General features: G+C 41.9%; 2 protein-coding genes across 2 annotated transcripts; both read right to left on the bottom strand.

Moving 5' to 3' along the window:
• Positions 1–8,175: 8,175 nt before the first annotated feature.
• On the bottom strand, positions 8,176–9,669 carry LOC118937296 (CD209 antigen-like protein C). The gene is made up of 5 exons (XM_036934731.1): positions 9,465–9,669; positions 9,091–9,375; positions 8,826–8,968; positions 8,634–8,743; positions 8,176–8,531 (listed from the first exon to the last, which is right to left on the bottom strand). Exons 1-5 carry the CDS (start codon positions 9,601–9,603, stop codon positions 8,393–8,395), a joined length of 816 nt encoding a protein of 271 aa, XP_036790626.1. The 5' UTR covers positions 9,604–9,669; the 3' UTR covers positions 8,176–8,392.
• Positions 9,670–11,449: 1,780 nt separating this feature from the next.
• On the bottom strand, positions 11,450–14,264 carry LOC110498064 (CD209 antigen-like protein C). Its single transcript, XM_036934715.1, has 7 exons — positions 14,025–14,264; positions 13,617–13,710; positions 12,739–12,840; positions 12,365–12,649; positions 12,100–12,242; positions 11,908–12,017; positions 11,450–11,805 (listed from the first exon to the last, which is right to left on the bottom strand). The coding sequence occupies exons 1-7, from the start codon at positions 14,037–14,039 to the stop codon at positions 11,667–11,669; spliced, it is 888 nt and encodes a 295-aa protein (XP_036790610.1). The 5' UTR covers positions 14,040–14,264; the 3' UTR covers positions 11,450–11,666.
• Positions 14,265–16,333: the final 2,069 nt, after the last annotated feature.

Below are 16,333 nucleotides of genomic sequence, written 5' to 3'. Positions count from 1 at the left end.
TGCGCATGTGCGATGCCCCTCCTCCCAACAGTGAATAGAAGAAAGGATGCTAATGATTTGAGGATTAGGTTTGACTGCATGGTGATGGCACACCTCTTGATTGCGAACCGCTGGTATCCCCCGTAGCCTTCTATGTGTATTCTAGCCGTGATTATATAGCCCATTATGAGTGTGAATATGCCATTCTTGGTTTAAAGGAACAGTGACACCGGTCGCGCGTGTTTTTTCCAACCTCTGGGGAGCTCTTTGTAAACACAGCATAGTCGCATAATCTGGTTTTAAACCGAGCAGTAGGCCATAAACAGTACTTGGTTAGGGCCACACTGCGCAAGGCATACAAACACTAGGTTTGATCTACCTTCTGCTGAAACCATTTTTTTTATATAAATATAATTTGAAACTAATTGAATAGAACTACTGACCTACAAGGATACAAAATATGAGTTATTCAGGCTTCAAATGTCTGTTGATTACTGGATTATAAAATCTGAAATGGCATAATGGTTGTTGTTCATTACTCTTAAATAACCAATCAACAGACATTTGATTAGAGACTAAGGATTGTATGTCAGAAATGAGAATGTGAAATGACAGGTGTCTTCTCTAAAGTGTTACGTCACGTTAACCGTGTAGTAAATATTCCATTGAGGTTAGTCTTCAGAGGCAAAACACTCCACTTAAATTGCAATAAACCTGAGGCAGAAAAAATGGTCCAATAAAAAAAAGAACAAACAATATTCTAAACAGACTAAACTCTGATTAGAATACTCTAATACTCAATGGAGTGGAGCAGAGACAAGACGTTGTGGAATCTAGCTCCGATTACATCGATTCGCCCAAGATCAATACTTTAAAAATTTAAATTATGAAACGCTAACCTTGTACCTGTGTTCGTCCTTAGTATTTGCGTGCCTTTCTTTATTTCCATACTTTTTCAATAAACATTAATCAAATACAACCACCGACATCAGAAACGTCCTTCACCATGGAGTGGAGTTTATTCTGCTACCTCAGGAGATCATTTGAAGTTAAATTGTGTTAAAGAAATCTACGGCAGAGAAATAATATGACCGCCTGGGGGGAAAAAAATATTTCAGGGGAAGTAGGTGTAATATCTGAATGACCTATTACTATCCATAATCTACAACATGGTTATAAAACACTTATAACAGATCCATTCCTTTAGTATGAATCAAGGCAGGCGGGGTGTCTTTACAGCAATCATTTACTTTTGTGGCCATTGCAGGCTACTACGACGCGTGCTTCCATTGGTCTTTGAAAACATCCAGTAGAGGGCTCACACAGCAAGAAGAGCAACACTGACTGTTCTCAGCAACAGGGAGTCAAACTTTGAAGCAATGCAGCACAGTCATTCTTCCAACTGTATGTGTGTTGGAAAGTGTTTTCAATATGTACTATTGGAATAATATAACCATTTGAGTGTTTGGATATGGAGAGATTGAGATGAAGTAGGGGGAACAGATGAGAAAAACTAAAAACAGACTCAATCTCTGTGCTCCATAGTGTGATCCATAGACGAAGAGGCCAGTATGGTACACTGCACTTAGACGCTTGAGCAATGGAGATAACAGAGCATCTCCACTTTCAAAATAGAAGTGCAAATGTATTTTTTTTGCACCCCCACTTTCTTACCCAAAAAGTATCACGATCCATCGGGTAATTTGCCATTGTCAATGATTAGTAATGTTTTGAGCTAGTCTGCATTAAAATTGATATGTCCATTTTATGTACGATATAATAATTAACAGATTGCATTTTGCATCCCCCGTCGCCTCAAGATGAATGCTTTAGCCCACTGGAAAGTTTTGCTTCCCTCCCACACACCACTGTTTTGGTTTAGTGCAGTTAGAAAGCACTAGTTGTACCATTGGTGTTGAAAAGGAAAAGACACCTGGAAAAGAAAATTGTTAATCTATTTTGTTGTACCGTTACATTTGTATCGTTGTTTCATGTCTAATGCACTCAAGGTGTTCCTACATATCATTTGAGAGGCGTCCACCACAAGCAAATTTTGTCATTTGACTTTGCCTGTAAGAACCATGATGAGCACAGGCATGTCTGATTAGGCTTCACTGTATCGCAGCCTCTGGGAGAATCTCAATTGCTTGCGTCCTCTCTCCTTGCCTCAGAGGGGAGGGACATCTGGCTTTCTCCTCCAATGTGTTTTGAGAAGGAGAGAGGATGCGAGGAGTATGCATTTGAGATTCTGCCACTGACATCTATCAGCCTACCAAAGGTTGGACCTTTGGAGAAAACTGAATGTCCGGTAGCTCACGGGCTGTCAATGAGTAGCTCGCAAGAATATACCAAAGACAGTTCAGTATGAAGCACAGAAGGCTGGTGGCACCTTAATTGGGGAGGACGAGCTTGTTGTAATGGCCGGAGAAGAATGGGTGGAATGGTATCAAATACATCAATCATATGGTTTCCATGTGTTTGATGCCATTCCATGGGCTCCGTTCCAGCCATTATTATGAGCCATCCTCCTCTCAGTAGCCTCCACTGGTGTGAAGATAGGTTAGAACTGCATCTCCAATAGAAATCTCTGATCACACTTGTAGGTGATATCATGTTGACATTAGTTAGCTAATTGGATGCGTAGAACTAAGCTATATATTGTTTTAAGGTCATACCAAGGAATATTTTGCTATTTGATTTTGGAATTTTAAGATCCCTTGAAGTATCAAAAAATATATAGAATAGTTTTTTGATGAAAAATTTTATTTGGCCTTACTGCTACTAGCCCATACAAATGCATTGAATAACAGAAGCACTACATGGAACAACAGATAGTCACCAAAAAATTATCTGAAGGAAGTTTGTTCTTAAGAAAGATAAGGAATTATTATTATTATTATAGGTAATTATATATTTTGTTATATGTATTTAACCCCTTATTTTTGGCACTGAACAGTCTCCTTATATACTTCCAGTAACTTTTTCAAACGGTAACGGGGACCTTCAGACGGATCTTGTGAGGCCGGTGGGCATCTTACATCCTACATCCTACAGGCCTCACAAGAGTCTCACCTTTGCACAGAAGGGTCATATTAGTGTGAAGGTGGAAGACAGAAGTTTTAAGATCGGCTGTACTGAGTTCAAATCAAATCAAATCAAATTTATTTATATAGCCCTTCGTACATCAGCTGATATCTCAAAGTGCTGTACAGAAACCCAGCCTAAAACCACAAACAGCAAGCAATGCAGGTGTAGAAGCACAGTGGCTAGGAAAAACTCACTAGAAAGGCCAAAACCTAGGAAGAAACCTAGAGAGGAACCAGGCTATGTGGGGTGGCCAGTCCTCTTCTGGCTGTGCCGGGTGGAGATTATAACAAAACATGGTCAAGATGTTCAAATGTTCATAAATGACCAGCATGGTCGAATAATAATAAGGCAGAACAGTTGAAACTGGAGCAGCAGCACAGTCAGGTGGACTGGGGACAGCAAGGAGTCATCATGTCAGGTATTCCTGGGGCATGGTCCTAGGGCTCAGGTCCTCCGAGAGAGAGAAAGAAAGAGAGAATTAGAGAGAGCATATGTGGGATGGCCAGTCCTCTTCTGGCTGTGCCGGGTGGAGATTATAACAGAACATGGCCAAGATGTTCAAATGTTCATAAATGACCAGCATGGTCGAATAATAATAAGGCAGAACAGTTGAAACTGGAGCAGCAGCACAGCCAGGTGGACTGGGGACAGCAAGGAGTCATCATGTCAGGTAGTCCTGGGGCATGGTCCTAGGGCTCAGGTCCTCCGAGAGAGAGAAATAGAGAAGGAGAGAATTAGAGAACGCACACTTAGATTCACACAGGACACCGAATAGGACAGGAGAAGTACTCCAGATATAACAAACTGACCCTAGCCCCCCGACACATAAACTACTGCAGCATAAATACTGGAGGCTGAGACAGGAGGGGTCAGGATGAGTTCAGATGAGTCTCAAGATTCTTGTGAGGGTCGTAGAGAAAAAAGGAGAACACCATCTTGTTTGTGAGAGTCAACTATCCATCGAGGGGTCAAAATAGTTTCTAGGCCAAACCGTTTGAATGCTGCAGATGATTTTGTGTGTAAAATGATTTTTGGGATGTCTCATGGTCTGACAAACACTGCTCTAGCTCTGTCACCTTTCACCGTAGATGCGGAAGGGTGACATAGGTGGATGTGGTTGATTGAGGCGCATCCAATGCAAAAACCGGATAACCGGATATCTCTAGCTTAAACTGACGGATTTTGATGGGGTATTTTTTTTTATTGTAATTGGATTTCCGCGAGGACGTGGACATCGACTGTAGGGGGTGTTTTATTTTTTGAAAGTATAATTTTTGATATATATATATATATATATACATATTATATATATTTTTTCCCCCTCTTTTTCTCCCCAATTTTGTGGTATCCAATTGGTAGTTACAGTCTTGTACCATCGCTGCAACTCCCGTACGGACTCAGGAGAGTCAAAGGTCGAGAGCCATGCGTCCTCCGAAACACGACTCCGCCAAGCCACACTGCTTCTTGACACAATTCCCACTTAACCCGGAAGCCAGCCACACCAATTTGTAGGAGGAAACACTGTACACCTGGCGACTGTGTCAGCATGCATGCGCCCGGCCTGCCACAGGAGTCGCTAGTGCGCGATGGGACAAGGACATCCAGGCCATCCAAACACTCCCCTAACCCGGACGATGCTGGGACAATTGTGCGCCACCTCATGGGTCTCTGGTCACGGCCGGCTGCGGCACAGCCTGGAATCGAACCAGGATCTGTAGTGACACAGCTAGCACTGCGATGTAGTGCCTTAGACCGACTGTGGGTGGTGTTAACCAGAAATATTTTTATTTTTTAAATACTGTCAAACTATTTGGTGGAATGTGCTTTGACTTTTTTAAATGTTATATCTTGAAGACAACATTAATTTGCTTTGTCTCTAGTGTACCATTTGCCTACATGTGCATTTGCCGACAGGCATTTGCGGAGCACAACAAAAAATAAACCAAACCAAGCATCACACAGTTCTTCTCTCTAAATTCCCTTTCCCCTCCATGTCTCACTCACTCAACTGCATTCTAACCGATCCCTCTACACACATTTCTTGAGTGAACACACATATATTCCAACAATGAGCTTCAGTGTTGGAATAGTTGCATTCCTGTGTACAGTGCCATCAGAAAATATTCATAGCCCTGGATTTATTCCACATTTTGTTGTGTTACAGCCTAAATTCAAAATTGATTAAATGTATTATTTTTATAACCCATCTATACACAATACCCCATAACGACAAAGTGAAAACATGTTTTTAGAAATGTTAGCAAATTTAGTGAAAAAGAAATACAATAATTTACATAAGTATTCCCACTCCTGAGTCAATACATGTCAGAATCACCTTTGGCAGCGATTACAGCTCTAATAGCTTTGCACACCTGCATTGTACAATATTTGCCCATTCATATTTTCAAAATTCTTCAAGCTCTGTCAAATTAGTTGTTGATCATTGCTAGACAATCATTTTCAAGTCTTGCCATAGATTATCAAACAGATTTTAGTCAAAACTGCAACTCAACCACTCAGGAACATTTACTGTCTTCTTGGTAAGCAGTGTAGATTTGGCCTTATGTTTAAGGTTATTCTTCTGCTGAAAGGTGCATTTATCTCCCAGTGTCTGGTGGAAAGCAGACTGAACCTGGTTTTCGTCTAGGATTTGCCCTGTGCTTAGCTCTATTCCGTTTAATTTTTATCCTAAAAATCTCCCCAGTCCTTAACGATTACAAGCATACCCATAACATGATGCAGCCACCAATATGCTTGAAAATATGGAGAGTGGAACTCAGTAATGTGTTGTATTAGATTTGCCCCAAACATAACACTTTGTATTCAGGACAAAAAATGAGTTACTTTGCAGTGCATTTTTTTGCGGTATTACTTTAGTACCTTGTTGCAAACAGGATGCATCGTTTGGAATATTTTTTATTCTGTGTAGATTTCCTTCTTTTCACTCTGTCAATTAGGTTAGTATTGTGGAGTAACTACAATGTTGTTGATCTATCCTCTGTTTTCTCCTATCACAGCCATTAAACTCTGTAACTGTTTTAAAGTCACCATTGGCCTCATGGTGAAATCCTTGAGCGGTTTCCTCCCCCCGGCAATTGAGTTAGGAAGGACTCCTTTGTCTTTGTAGTGGCTAGGTGTATTGATACACCTTCCAAAGTGCAATTAATATCTTCGCCATGCTCAAAGGGATATTAAAAGGTAATGTCTGCTTTTTTACCCATCTACCGGAAGTGACCGTACGTACATATCGCAACCAGAAGCCATCGATTACAGGCAAAATCCGCACTGAACTATAGGCTAGAGCTGCCGCTTTCAACGAGCGGGACACTAATCCGGACGCTTATAAGAAATTGTGCTATGCTCTCTGATGAACCATCAAACAGGCAAAGTATCAATACAGGAATAAGATCAAATCCTACTATACTGGCTTGTCGGATGTGGAAGTGCTTGCAAACCATCACGGATTACAAAGGGAAATCCAGCTGCGAGCTGCCCAGTGACGCGAGCCTACCAGTCGAGCTAAATGCCTTCTCTGCTTGCTTCGAGGCAAGCAACACTGAACCATGCTTGAGAGCACCAGATAACCTGCCGCCCCGTAGCACTCACATCTGTAGTCATGAAATGCTTTGAATGGCTGGTCATGGCTCACATCAACACCATCATCCCAGAAACCCTGGACCTACTCCAATTCGCATATTGCCCAACAGATCCACAGATGATCCAATTTGTATTGCACTCCACAATGCCCTTTCCCACCTGAAGAAAAGGAACACATATGTAAGAATGCTGTTCATTGACTACAGCTCATCATTCTACACTATAGTGCCCTCCAAGCTCATCTCTAAGCTAAGTAACCTGGAACTGAACACCTCATGGTGAGGGTAGGCAACAACACATCCGCCACGCTGACCATCAACACGGGGGCCCCTCAGGGGTGTGAGTGTTTAGTCCCATCCTGTACTCTCTGTTCACCCACAACTGCGTGGCCACTCACAACTCCAACACCACTATTAAGCTTGCCGACGACATGACGTTGGTAGGCCTCATCACTGACGATGATAAGACAGTCTATAGGGAGGAGGTCAAAGACCTGGCAGTGTGGTGCCTGGACAACAACCGCTGATCGTGGACTACAGGAAAAGGAGGTTCGAGCATACCCCCATTTACATCGATGGGGCTGTAGTGGAGTGGGTTGAGAGCTTCAAATGCCTCGGTGTCCACATCACTAAGGATCTATCATGGTCCAAACACACCAACACAGTCATGAAGAGGGCACGACAACACCTAGGAGGCTGAAAAGATTTGTAATGGGACCTCAGATCCTACAATAGTTATACAGCTGCACCATTGAGAGCATCCTGACTGGTTGCATCACCGTTTGGTATGGCAACTGTTCGGCATCTGACCGCAAGGAGCTACAGAGGGTAGTGTGTATGGTACCTCTATAGCAGGCTGAGAGTCAGAGGAAGGCACAAAAAATTGTCAAACATTCCAGCCACCCAAGTCACAGACTGTCTGGGACCAAAAGGCTCTTTAACAGCTTCTACCCCTAAGCCATAAGACTGCTGAACAGTTAATCAAATGGCTACCAGGACTATTTACATTGACCCCCTTATTTTATTCTTGGAAGCCATGCTGGTTAAGTGTGCCTTGAATTCTAAATAGATCACTAATAGTGTAACCAGCAAATCACCACCACACCATCACACCTCCTCCCCCATGCTTCACAGTGGAAATCACACATGCACAGATTGTCACGCCCTGACCTTAGATGGTCTTTTTATGTCTCTATTTGGTTTGGTCAGGGTGTGATTTGGGGTGGGCATTCTATGTTTTTGTTTTCTATGATTTTGTATTTCTATAATTTGGCAGAGTATGGTTCTCAATCAGGGACAGCTGTCTATCGTTGTCTCTGATTGGGAACCATACTTAGGTACTGAGAGAATGCCAAGAGTGTACAAAGCTGCCATCAAGGCAAACGGTGGCTACTTTGAAGAATCTCAAATATAACATATATTTTGATTTGTTTAGCACTTATTTGATTACTATATGATTCCATATGTGTTATTTGATCTTTTTGATGTCTTCACTATTACTCTACAATGTAGAAAATAGTAAAGAAAAAGCCTTGAATGAGTTGGTGTGTCCAAACGTTTGACTGGCACTGTACATGTGTGTGTGTTTGTCAGCGTGTGGCATTCTCCCACATCTAGTACCATTCCACCAAATAACATCTGTCTTCAGACATAAGACTAAAAGGAGTAGCATAGGACATAGAGAGGTCCTTTAAATTGATGACAGTGCAGAGAGAGTATCTATGATAATCCTATTTCTCACAGACACAGTATTGTTCAACGGAACACCCATCGTCATTCCAATCCCCTGGGTCTGTTGAACGGTGAATAAACTCCCCACAGTCCTGCTCTGTTTCTTTCCAGCTATTAGGCTGTCCATCCCCCCAATACCTGAAGTAGAAACAACACATAGAATCAAACTGTCAACTCTATCAGAGCCTACTACTCCAGTCAGTGATTTCTAATAGAAACAGAACTCTTCAAATGTCTTACGTGGTAGTCAGTGGTGTGCCGTCCACCCATTTCCAGGTTCCCTCAGCAAATGTGTCAGTCAGACCAATCCAGATTTGTTTATTTGCTCCGTTTAACCCATTGATAAATACCTGTCATTGCGGCACAGAAAAAAGACATTGCTCATATATATCCTCTATCACCCACCTCTCTCTCTGTCTTTATCTCTCTCACCTGTTCCTCTCTGTTGTTTATGATCACAAGGTGTGCTTCTCTCCTTAGACAGTCCACTCTGCTCTCCTCCCAGGTTTTATTCACAGTTGAGAAGAAGTAACAGCTGGTTTCGAACTTTATCCATCCTTCGTGACAAGGTCTCCCTAGAAGTTTTCCTTACTTTATTTACAATATTTGATTGATACCACTCTCATTGAATGAAGTAGCAAGAAAACAACATGACACAGAAAGGACTTCTAATGAAGTCAAATGTCATTTTACTCACCTTTGAGCTTCTTGTTCAGTCTGATTGTCTCCCTCTGTAGCTGGTCTCTATCTTTAGTCAGGGTGCTATAACTGGTCTGTAACTGGTCTCTCTCTTTAGTCAGGGTGCTATAACTGGTCTGTAGCTGGTCTCTCTCTTTAGTCAGAGTACTATAACTGGTCTGTAGCGGGTCTCTCTCTTTAGTCAGGGTGCTATAATTGATATGTAGCTGGTCTCCCTCTTTAGTCATGTTGTTGTAGCTGGTCTGTAGCTGGTCTCTCTCAGGAGAATAATGCTGACCAGTGACTAGGGGAACAGTGAAACATTGAAAACATTTATCAATAATTATGTCACTGAAGAAGATCAATGTTTTAGTGAGAACATACTAAACTTACAGTGTACACACAGGCCTATGATCCCAGCCAGTAGGAGAACACACAGCAGCCCCAGACACAATGCAGCAACTTTGTATGGTCTCTTCCACCACTGAAAATGTACTACATCACAAGATATTATCAATCTTATTAGAAACATATTGGGTCGTTTTCACAGCATTCTATTTCATTACAACTGGTCAAACTGATGCCATTTGGAACTTTTGCACAGAAAATCTTTCCCTTCTTGTGCTATGCTCTCTGATGAACCATCAAACAGGCAAAGTATCAATACAGGAATAAGATCAAATCCTACTATACTGGCTTGTCGGATGTGGAAGTGCTTGCAAACCATCACGGATTACAAAGGGAAATCCAGCTGCGAGCTGCCCAGTGACGCGAGCCTACCAGTCGAGCTAAATGCCTTCTCTGCTTGCTTCGAGGCAAGCAACACTGAACCATGCTTGAGAGCACCAGATAACCTGCCGCCCCGTAGCACTCACATCTGTAGTCATGAAATGCTTTGAATGGCTGGTCATGGCTCACATCAACACCATCATCCCAGAAACCCTGGACCTACTCCAATTCGCATATTGCCCAACAGATCCACAGATGATCCAATTTGTATTGCACTCCACAATGCCCTTTCCCACCTGAAGAAAAGGAACACATATGTAAGAATGCTGTTCATTGACTACAGCTCATCATTCTACACTATAGTGCCCTCCAAGCTCATCTCTAAGCTAAGTAACCTGGAACTGAACACCTCATGGTGAGGGTAGGCAACAACACATCCGCCACGCTGACCATCAACACGGGGGCCCCTCAGGGGTGTGAGTGTTTAGTCCCATCCTGTACTCTCTGTTCACCCACAACTGCGTGGCCACTCACAACTCCAACACCACTATTAAGCTTGCCGACGACATGACGTTGGTAGGCCTCATCACTGACGATGATAAGACAGTCTATAGGGAGGAGGTCAAAGACCTGGCAGTGTGGTGCCTGGACAACAACCGCTGATCGTGGACTACAGGAAAAGGAGGTTCGAGCATACCCCCATTTACATCGATGGGGCTGTAGTGGAGTGGGTTGAGAGCTTCAAATGCCTCGGTGTCCACATCACTAAGGATCTATCATGGTCCAAACACACCAACACAGTCATGAAGAGGGCACGACAACACCTAGGAGGCTGAAAAGATTTGTAATGGGACCTCAGATCCTACAATAGTTATACAGCTGCACCATTGAGAGCATCCTGACTGGTTGCATCACCGTTTGGTATGGCAACTGTTCGGCATCTGACCGCAAGGAGCTACAGAGGGTAGTGTGTATGGTACCTCTATAGCAGGCTGAGAGTCAGAGGAAGGCACAAAAAATTGTCAAACATTCCAGCCACCCAAGTCACAGACTGTCTGGGACCAAAAGGCTCTTTAACAGCTTCTACCCCTAAGCCATAAGACTGCTGAACAGTTAATCAAATGGCTACCAGGACTATTTACATTGACCCCCTTATTTTATTCTTGGAAGCCATGCTGGTTAAGTGTGCCTTGAATTCTAAATAGATCACTAATAGTGTAACCAGCAAATCACCACCACACCATCACACCTCCTCCCCCATGCTTCACAGTGGAAATCACACATGCACAGATTGTCACGCCCTGACCTTAGATGGTCTTTTTATGTCTCTATTTGGTTTGGTCAGGGTGTGATTTGGGGTGGGCATTCTATGTTTTTGTTTTCTATGATTTTGTATTTCTATAATTTGGCAGAGTATGGTTCTCAATCAGGGACAGCTGTCTATCGTTGTCTCTGATTGGGAACCATACTTAGGTACTGAGAGAATGCCAAGAGTGTACAAAGCTGCCATCAAGGCAAACGGTGGCTACTTTGAAGAATCTCAAATATAACATATATTTTGATTTGTTTAGCACTTATTTGATTACTATATGATTCCATATGTGTTATTTGATCTTTTTGATGTCTTCACTATTACTCTACAATGTAGAAAATAGTAAAGAAAAAGCCTTGAATGAGTTGGTGTGTCCAAACGTTTGACTGGCACTGTACATGTGTGTGTGTTTGTCAGCGTGTGGCATTCTCCCACATCTAGTACCATTCCACCAAATAACATCTGTCTTCAGACATAAGACTAAAAGGAGTAGCATAGGACATAGAGAGGTCCTTTAAATTGATGACAGTGCAGAGAGAGTATCTATGATAATCCTATTTCTCACAGACACAGTATTGTTCAACGGAACACCCATCGTCATTCCAATCCCCTGGGTCTGTTGAACGGTGAATAAACTCCCCACAGTCCTGCTCTGTTTCTTTCCAGCTATTAGGCTGTCCATCCCCCCAATACCTGAAGTAGAAACAACACATAGAATCAAACTGTCAACTCTATCAGAGCCTACTACTCCAGTCAGTGATTTCTAATAGAAACAGAACTCTTCAAATGTCTTACGTGGTAGTCAGTGGTGTGCCGTCCACCCATTTCCAGGTTCCCTCAGCAAATGTGTCAGTCAGACCAATCCAGATTTGTTTATTTGCTCCGTTTAACCCATTGATAAATACCTGTCATTGCGGCACAGAAAAAAGACATTGCTCATATATATCCTCTATCACCCACCTCTCTCTCTGTCTTTATCTCTCTCACCTGTTCCTCTCTGTTGTTTATGATCACAAGGTGTGCTTCTCTCCTTAGACAGTCCACTCTGCTCTCCTCCCAGGTTTTATTCACAGTTGAGAAGAAGTAACAGCTGGTTTCGAACTTTATCCATCCTTCGTGACAAGGTCTCCCTAGAAGTTTTCCTTACTTTATTTACAATATTTGATTGATACCACTCTCATTGAATGAAGTAGCAAGAAAACAACATGACACAGAAAGGACTTCTAATGAAGTCAAATGTCATTTTACTCACCTTTGAGCTTCTTGTTCAGTCTGATTGTCTCCCTCTGTAGCTGGTCTCTATCTTTAGTCAGGGTGCTATAACTGGTCTGTAACTGGTCTCTCTCTTTAGTCAGGGTGCTATAACTGGTCTGTAGCTGGTCTCTCTCTTTAGTCAGAGTACTATAACTGGTCTGTAGCGGGTCTCTCTCTTTAGTCAGGGTGCTATAATTGATATGTAGCTGGTCTCCCTCTTTAGTCATGTTGTTGTAGCTGGTCTGTAGCTGGTCTCTCTCAGGAGAATAATGCTGACCAGTGACTAGGGGAACAGTGAAACATTGAAAACATTTATCAATAATTATGTCACTGAAGAAGATCAATGTTTTAGTGAGAACATACTAAACTTACAGTGTACACACAGGCCTATGATCCCAGCCAGTAGGAGAACACACAGCAGCCCCAGACACAATGCAGCAACTTTGTATGGTCTCTTCCACCACTGAAAATGTACTACATCACAAGATATTATCAATCTTATTAGAAACATATTGGGTCGTTTTCACAGCATTCTATTTCATTACAACTGGTCAAACTGATGCCATTTGGAACTTTTGCACAGAAAATCTTTCCCTTCTTTTTGATTTTTGCATTTTCTCCCCGGTCCCTAAACGTTTGACAGAGAAAACTTGACCAATCTCAACTAGACGGAAGTATTAATTCTATCGATGTATGACATTACTCTGGTGAGCAAGGGTTTATTTAGTCTTCTAGAACAGGATTTCTCAAACTCTGTCTTGGGGCCTCCCCTGGGCGCACCTTTTGGTGTTTGCCCTAGCACTACACAGCTGATTCAAATAACCTACTCACCTTCAAGCTTTGATTATTTGAATCAGCTGTGTAGTGCTAGGGCAAAAACCAAAACGTGCCCCCAACGGGGCCACAGGACCGAGTTTGGGAAGCCCTGTTCTAGGGCAACATACAGTATAATGACAGAAGAGAAGCTGCATGTATCTAATTATAGACAAGTTGACTAACAAATAGCCTACCAAAATGTCAGAAATTATAAGCAGAAACATATCTAAATCATGTCAAAAAATATTTCCTCTGTCTCTGACTATATCCTATGACACATTTTGTATATTAGTGGGTTAGGGTCGGGTGCGGTCCTCAGATTTTCACTTTATCACGAATAGTCGGGCGGTTGCAGATGGATTATTAACAAATGCGGTTGGGTGCGGGTGAACAAACAACTGACCCGCACCACTAGTGTGTGTGTGTGTTGGTACCTGAATATTTAACGCCATCTCTTGTTCTGGTCATGCTATGTGTGTCGTCATCAATATCCAATATCTTCATTGTGCTGGAATCATTGTCTTCTACCTGTGTTTGTAAAGATTTCCTCAGGTATCTGTACACATATGCTCAGATACTGTCCCTGTACCTTGCAGTACTTTAGGTCTACATTCAGAAAATCTGATGGCCGCAGTATGTGTGTATGTACAGTATGTATTGGCAAAGTTTGTCTATCAAAAACACTTTAACCCAAAACACTGAAGCTAAAAAAGTCAAATATACTAGCATGCCAAATAAGCACACATAAACAGACAGATTCTCAGACCCTCAGTGACACGTTAGCCCACAAAATAGTCAGACAATGAATACAAAATAACAAATGCAATGGAAATCATTCTTACCATGGTCTTTGACATTTGAAAATTGATTAATCCAAATATATTGCACTTGTGTGGATTTAAGTCATATGATGAACCTACTGTACTGAAATGTATTGATCTAGCACCAAACGCAAGATCCTGGTCACCAAACGTGTTTTATAGTCCAAAGTACAGTACATTTTGTGCCAACATCATCATACCATTACTTGGTCAAACAGTTATGAAGTAATAATGTACCATTGTAACTTGTGGTTGATTTGGGCGTACCCATCAAATGTGATGATTAGTAAGAAACTATCCATCTGTCTAAGGCCTTATGGTTAGGCGGAAGTCAAGATAATGTGATTTCCCAGGAAAGGTGCTGCATAGGATTTAAGAGAGGTCATAGTTCTTTAGAAGACGAGGTGCAGTTCATGGTCGAATGAAGATTTTACAGAACAACATTCTTTAGCTGATATATTTTCTACTGTACTGGCACTGTACTGGTCAATGGCACTTCTCCTCCTCTCTCACTCTCACTCTCACTGTTTCACTTCCCTCTCTCTTTCTTGTTTTTTCTCTCTTCGTTCTGCATTATTATGCAGATGCAGATATTGTGAAATCAAAAGGAAATGCTCCATAAGCAGACTCAAGTCACTCTCCTGAAATGCCTCTCAGAATTGTTCCTTGCAATAAGTTATTTTCATCTATAATTTATTTAAAAAAGATTTGATACGTGAGGTTAATATAACATGGTGTTTAGAGGGACAAGAAACATCTCTGGTTTAACATTTTACTGCAGTGGGCCGAATCAGGGTCAATCAGAGGGATGTGTCTATTAGAAATCACTGACTGGAGTAGTAGGCTCTTATATAGTTGACAGTTTGAGTCTATGTGTTGTTTCAACTGCAGGTATTGGGGGGATGGGAAGCCTAACAGCTGGAAAGAAACAGAACAGGACTGTGGGGAGTTTGTACACCATTCAACAGACCAGAGGATTGGAATGACGAAAGATGCTCCCTTGAAGAAATATACACTGAACTAGATGTGGAAGAATGGCACCCGTACACACACACACACACACACAAAGTGTGTGCACATTTTACACAATGTATATCTTCAATAGCAGTGATCAATAAATCACTGTTGAGTTAATCATACATTAATTTAAGTGACTGTATAAAATAATGTTTTATGTTTATACAGTATGTTTGCTCCTTTTGCTTACTGTACATCATGAAGATTTTGTACTTTCTTGAACAAAGAAGGGAATGTAACGGCTTTCCTCCTCTTCGTCTGAGGAGGAGTAAGGATCGGACCAAAGCGCAGCGTGGTAAGTGTTCGTGATGATTTTAATTAAAGAAAGCACTAAACACTGAATCAAAACAATAAACGATGACGTGAATTTACAAAACCGTAACAGTACCGTGTGGCCCAAACACCCACAAACCAACAGTGAAACCCAGGCTACCTAAGAATGATTCTCAATCAGAGACAACTATCGACACCTGCCTCTGATTGAGAACCACACAAAAACCAACATAGAAAAACAAACATAGACTGCCCACCCCAACTCACGCCCTGACCATACTAAAACAAATAATAAAATAACAGAACTATGGTCAGAACGAGACAGGGAAGTGGTGCCTCGTACACAATAATTGATCTTGGTAAATAAAAGGTGCCCTTTGTTAAAGGAGTAAATTGGTCATCAGATCTCCCATTTCCTTCAGACTAGCCTTTAGTTTTCAACAGCAGGGATTTGAAATAACCTTGCTGTCTGTCTCTCCGACATTTGCAACATTATTTCAACATTGAAATTGGATCTATAGCTGTCCTATGATAATGAGCGTGTCGGAGTCGGGACGAGAGACAGACTGGCAGCTTTTCTCAGCCAGACGAAGTCATGAATCAGCATAATTGTTATGGATATATACAAAGAAATGTCAATAGAAAAGCACAAAAGGCAGCTAGTTTGCTGTCATTCCAGCTTCAGTTTGAAGTGATTGTGTTAGCTATCTCTTCTGAACAGTGGCCTGGTGAGAGAGCAAATGTTCTATGCCAGGTGAAATTGCACATCATTAGCTCATTGTTATGGATGTATCCCCAAAAAATCACTAGAAAACAGCTTAAACAATGCAGGTACTTTGCTGTTATTATGGCTGTACTGTTTGATGTGACTGTTAGCCAAAGTTGGCTAGCTAGTGAGCAAGGGATAAGAACAGTGCCCACCATCATGGCAATGGAACATTTAGAACGAACAACTGGGTCGCGTCCATAGATTTAGAACAAAACGACTGGGTCACGCCTCTGGCAACTGAACCAATAGAACGAATGACTAGCAGGTTTGG

This window comes from Oncorhynchus mykiss, chromosome 2 (assembly GCF_013265735.2).
Source record: "Oncorhynchus mykiss isolate Arlee chromosome 2, USDA_OmykA_1.1, whole genome shotgun sequence".
Taxonomy (NCBI): Eukaryota; Metazoa; Chordata; class Actinopteri; order Salmoniformes; family Salmonidae; genus Oncorhynchus; species Oncorhynchus mykiss.
The sequence above is the reverse complement of the archived record's forward strand: the minus strand, read 5'-3'. Positions and strand labels throughout refer to the sequence as shown.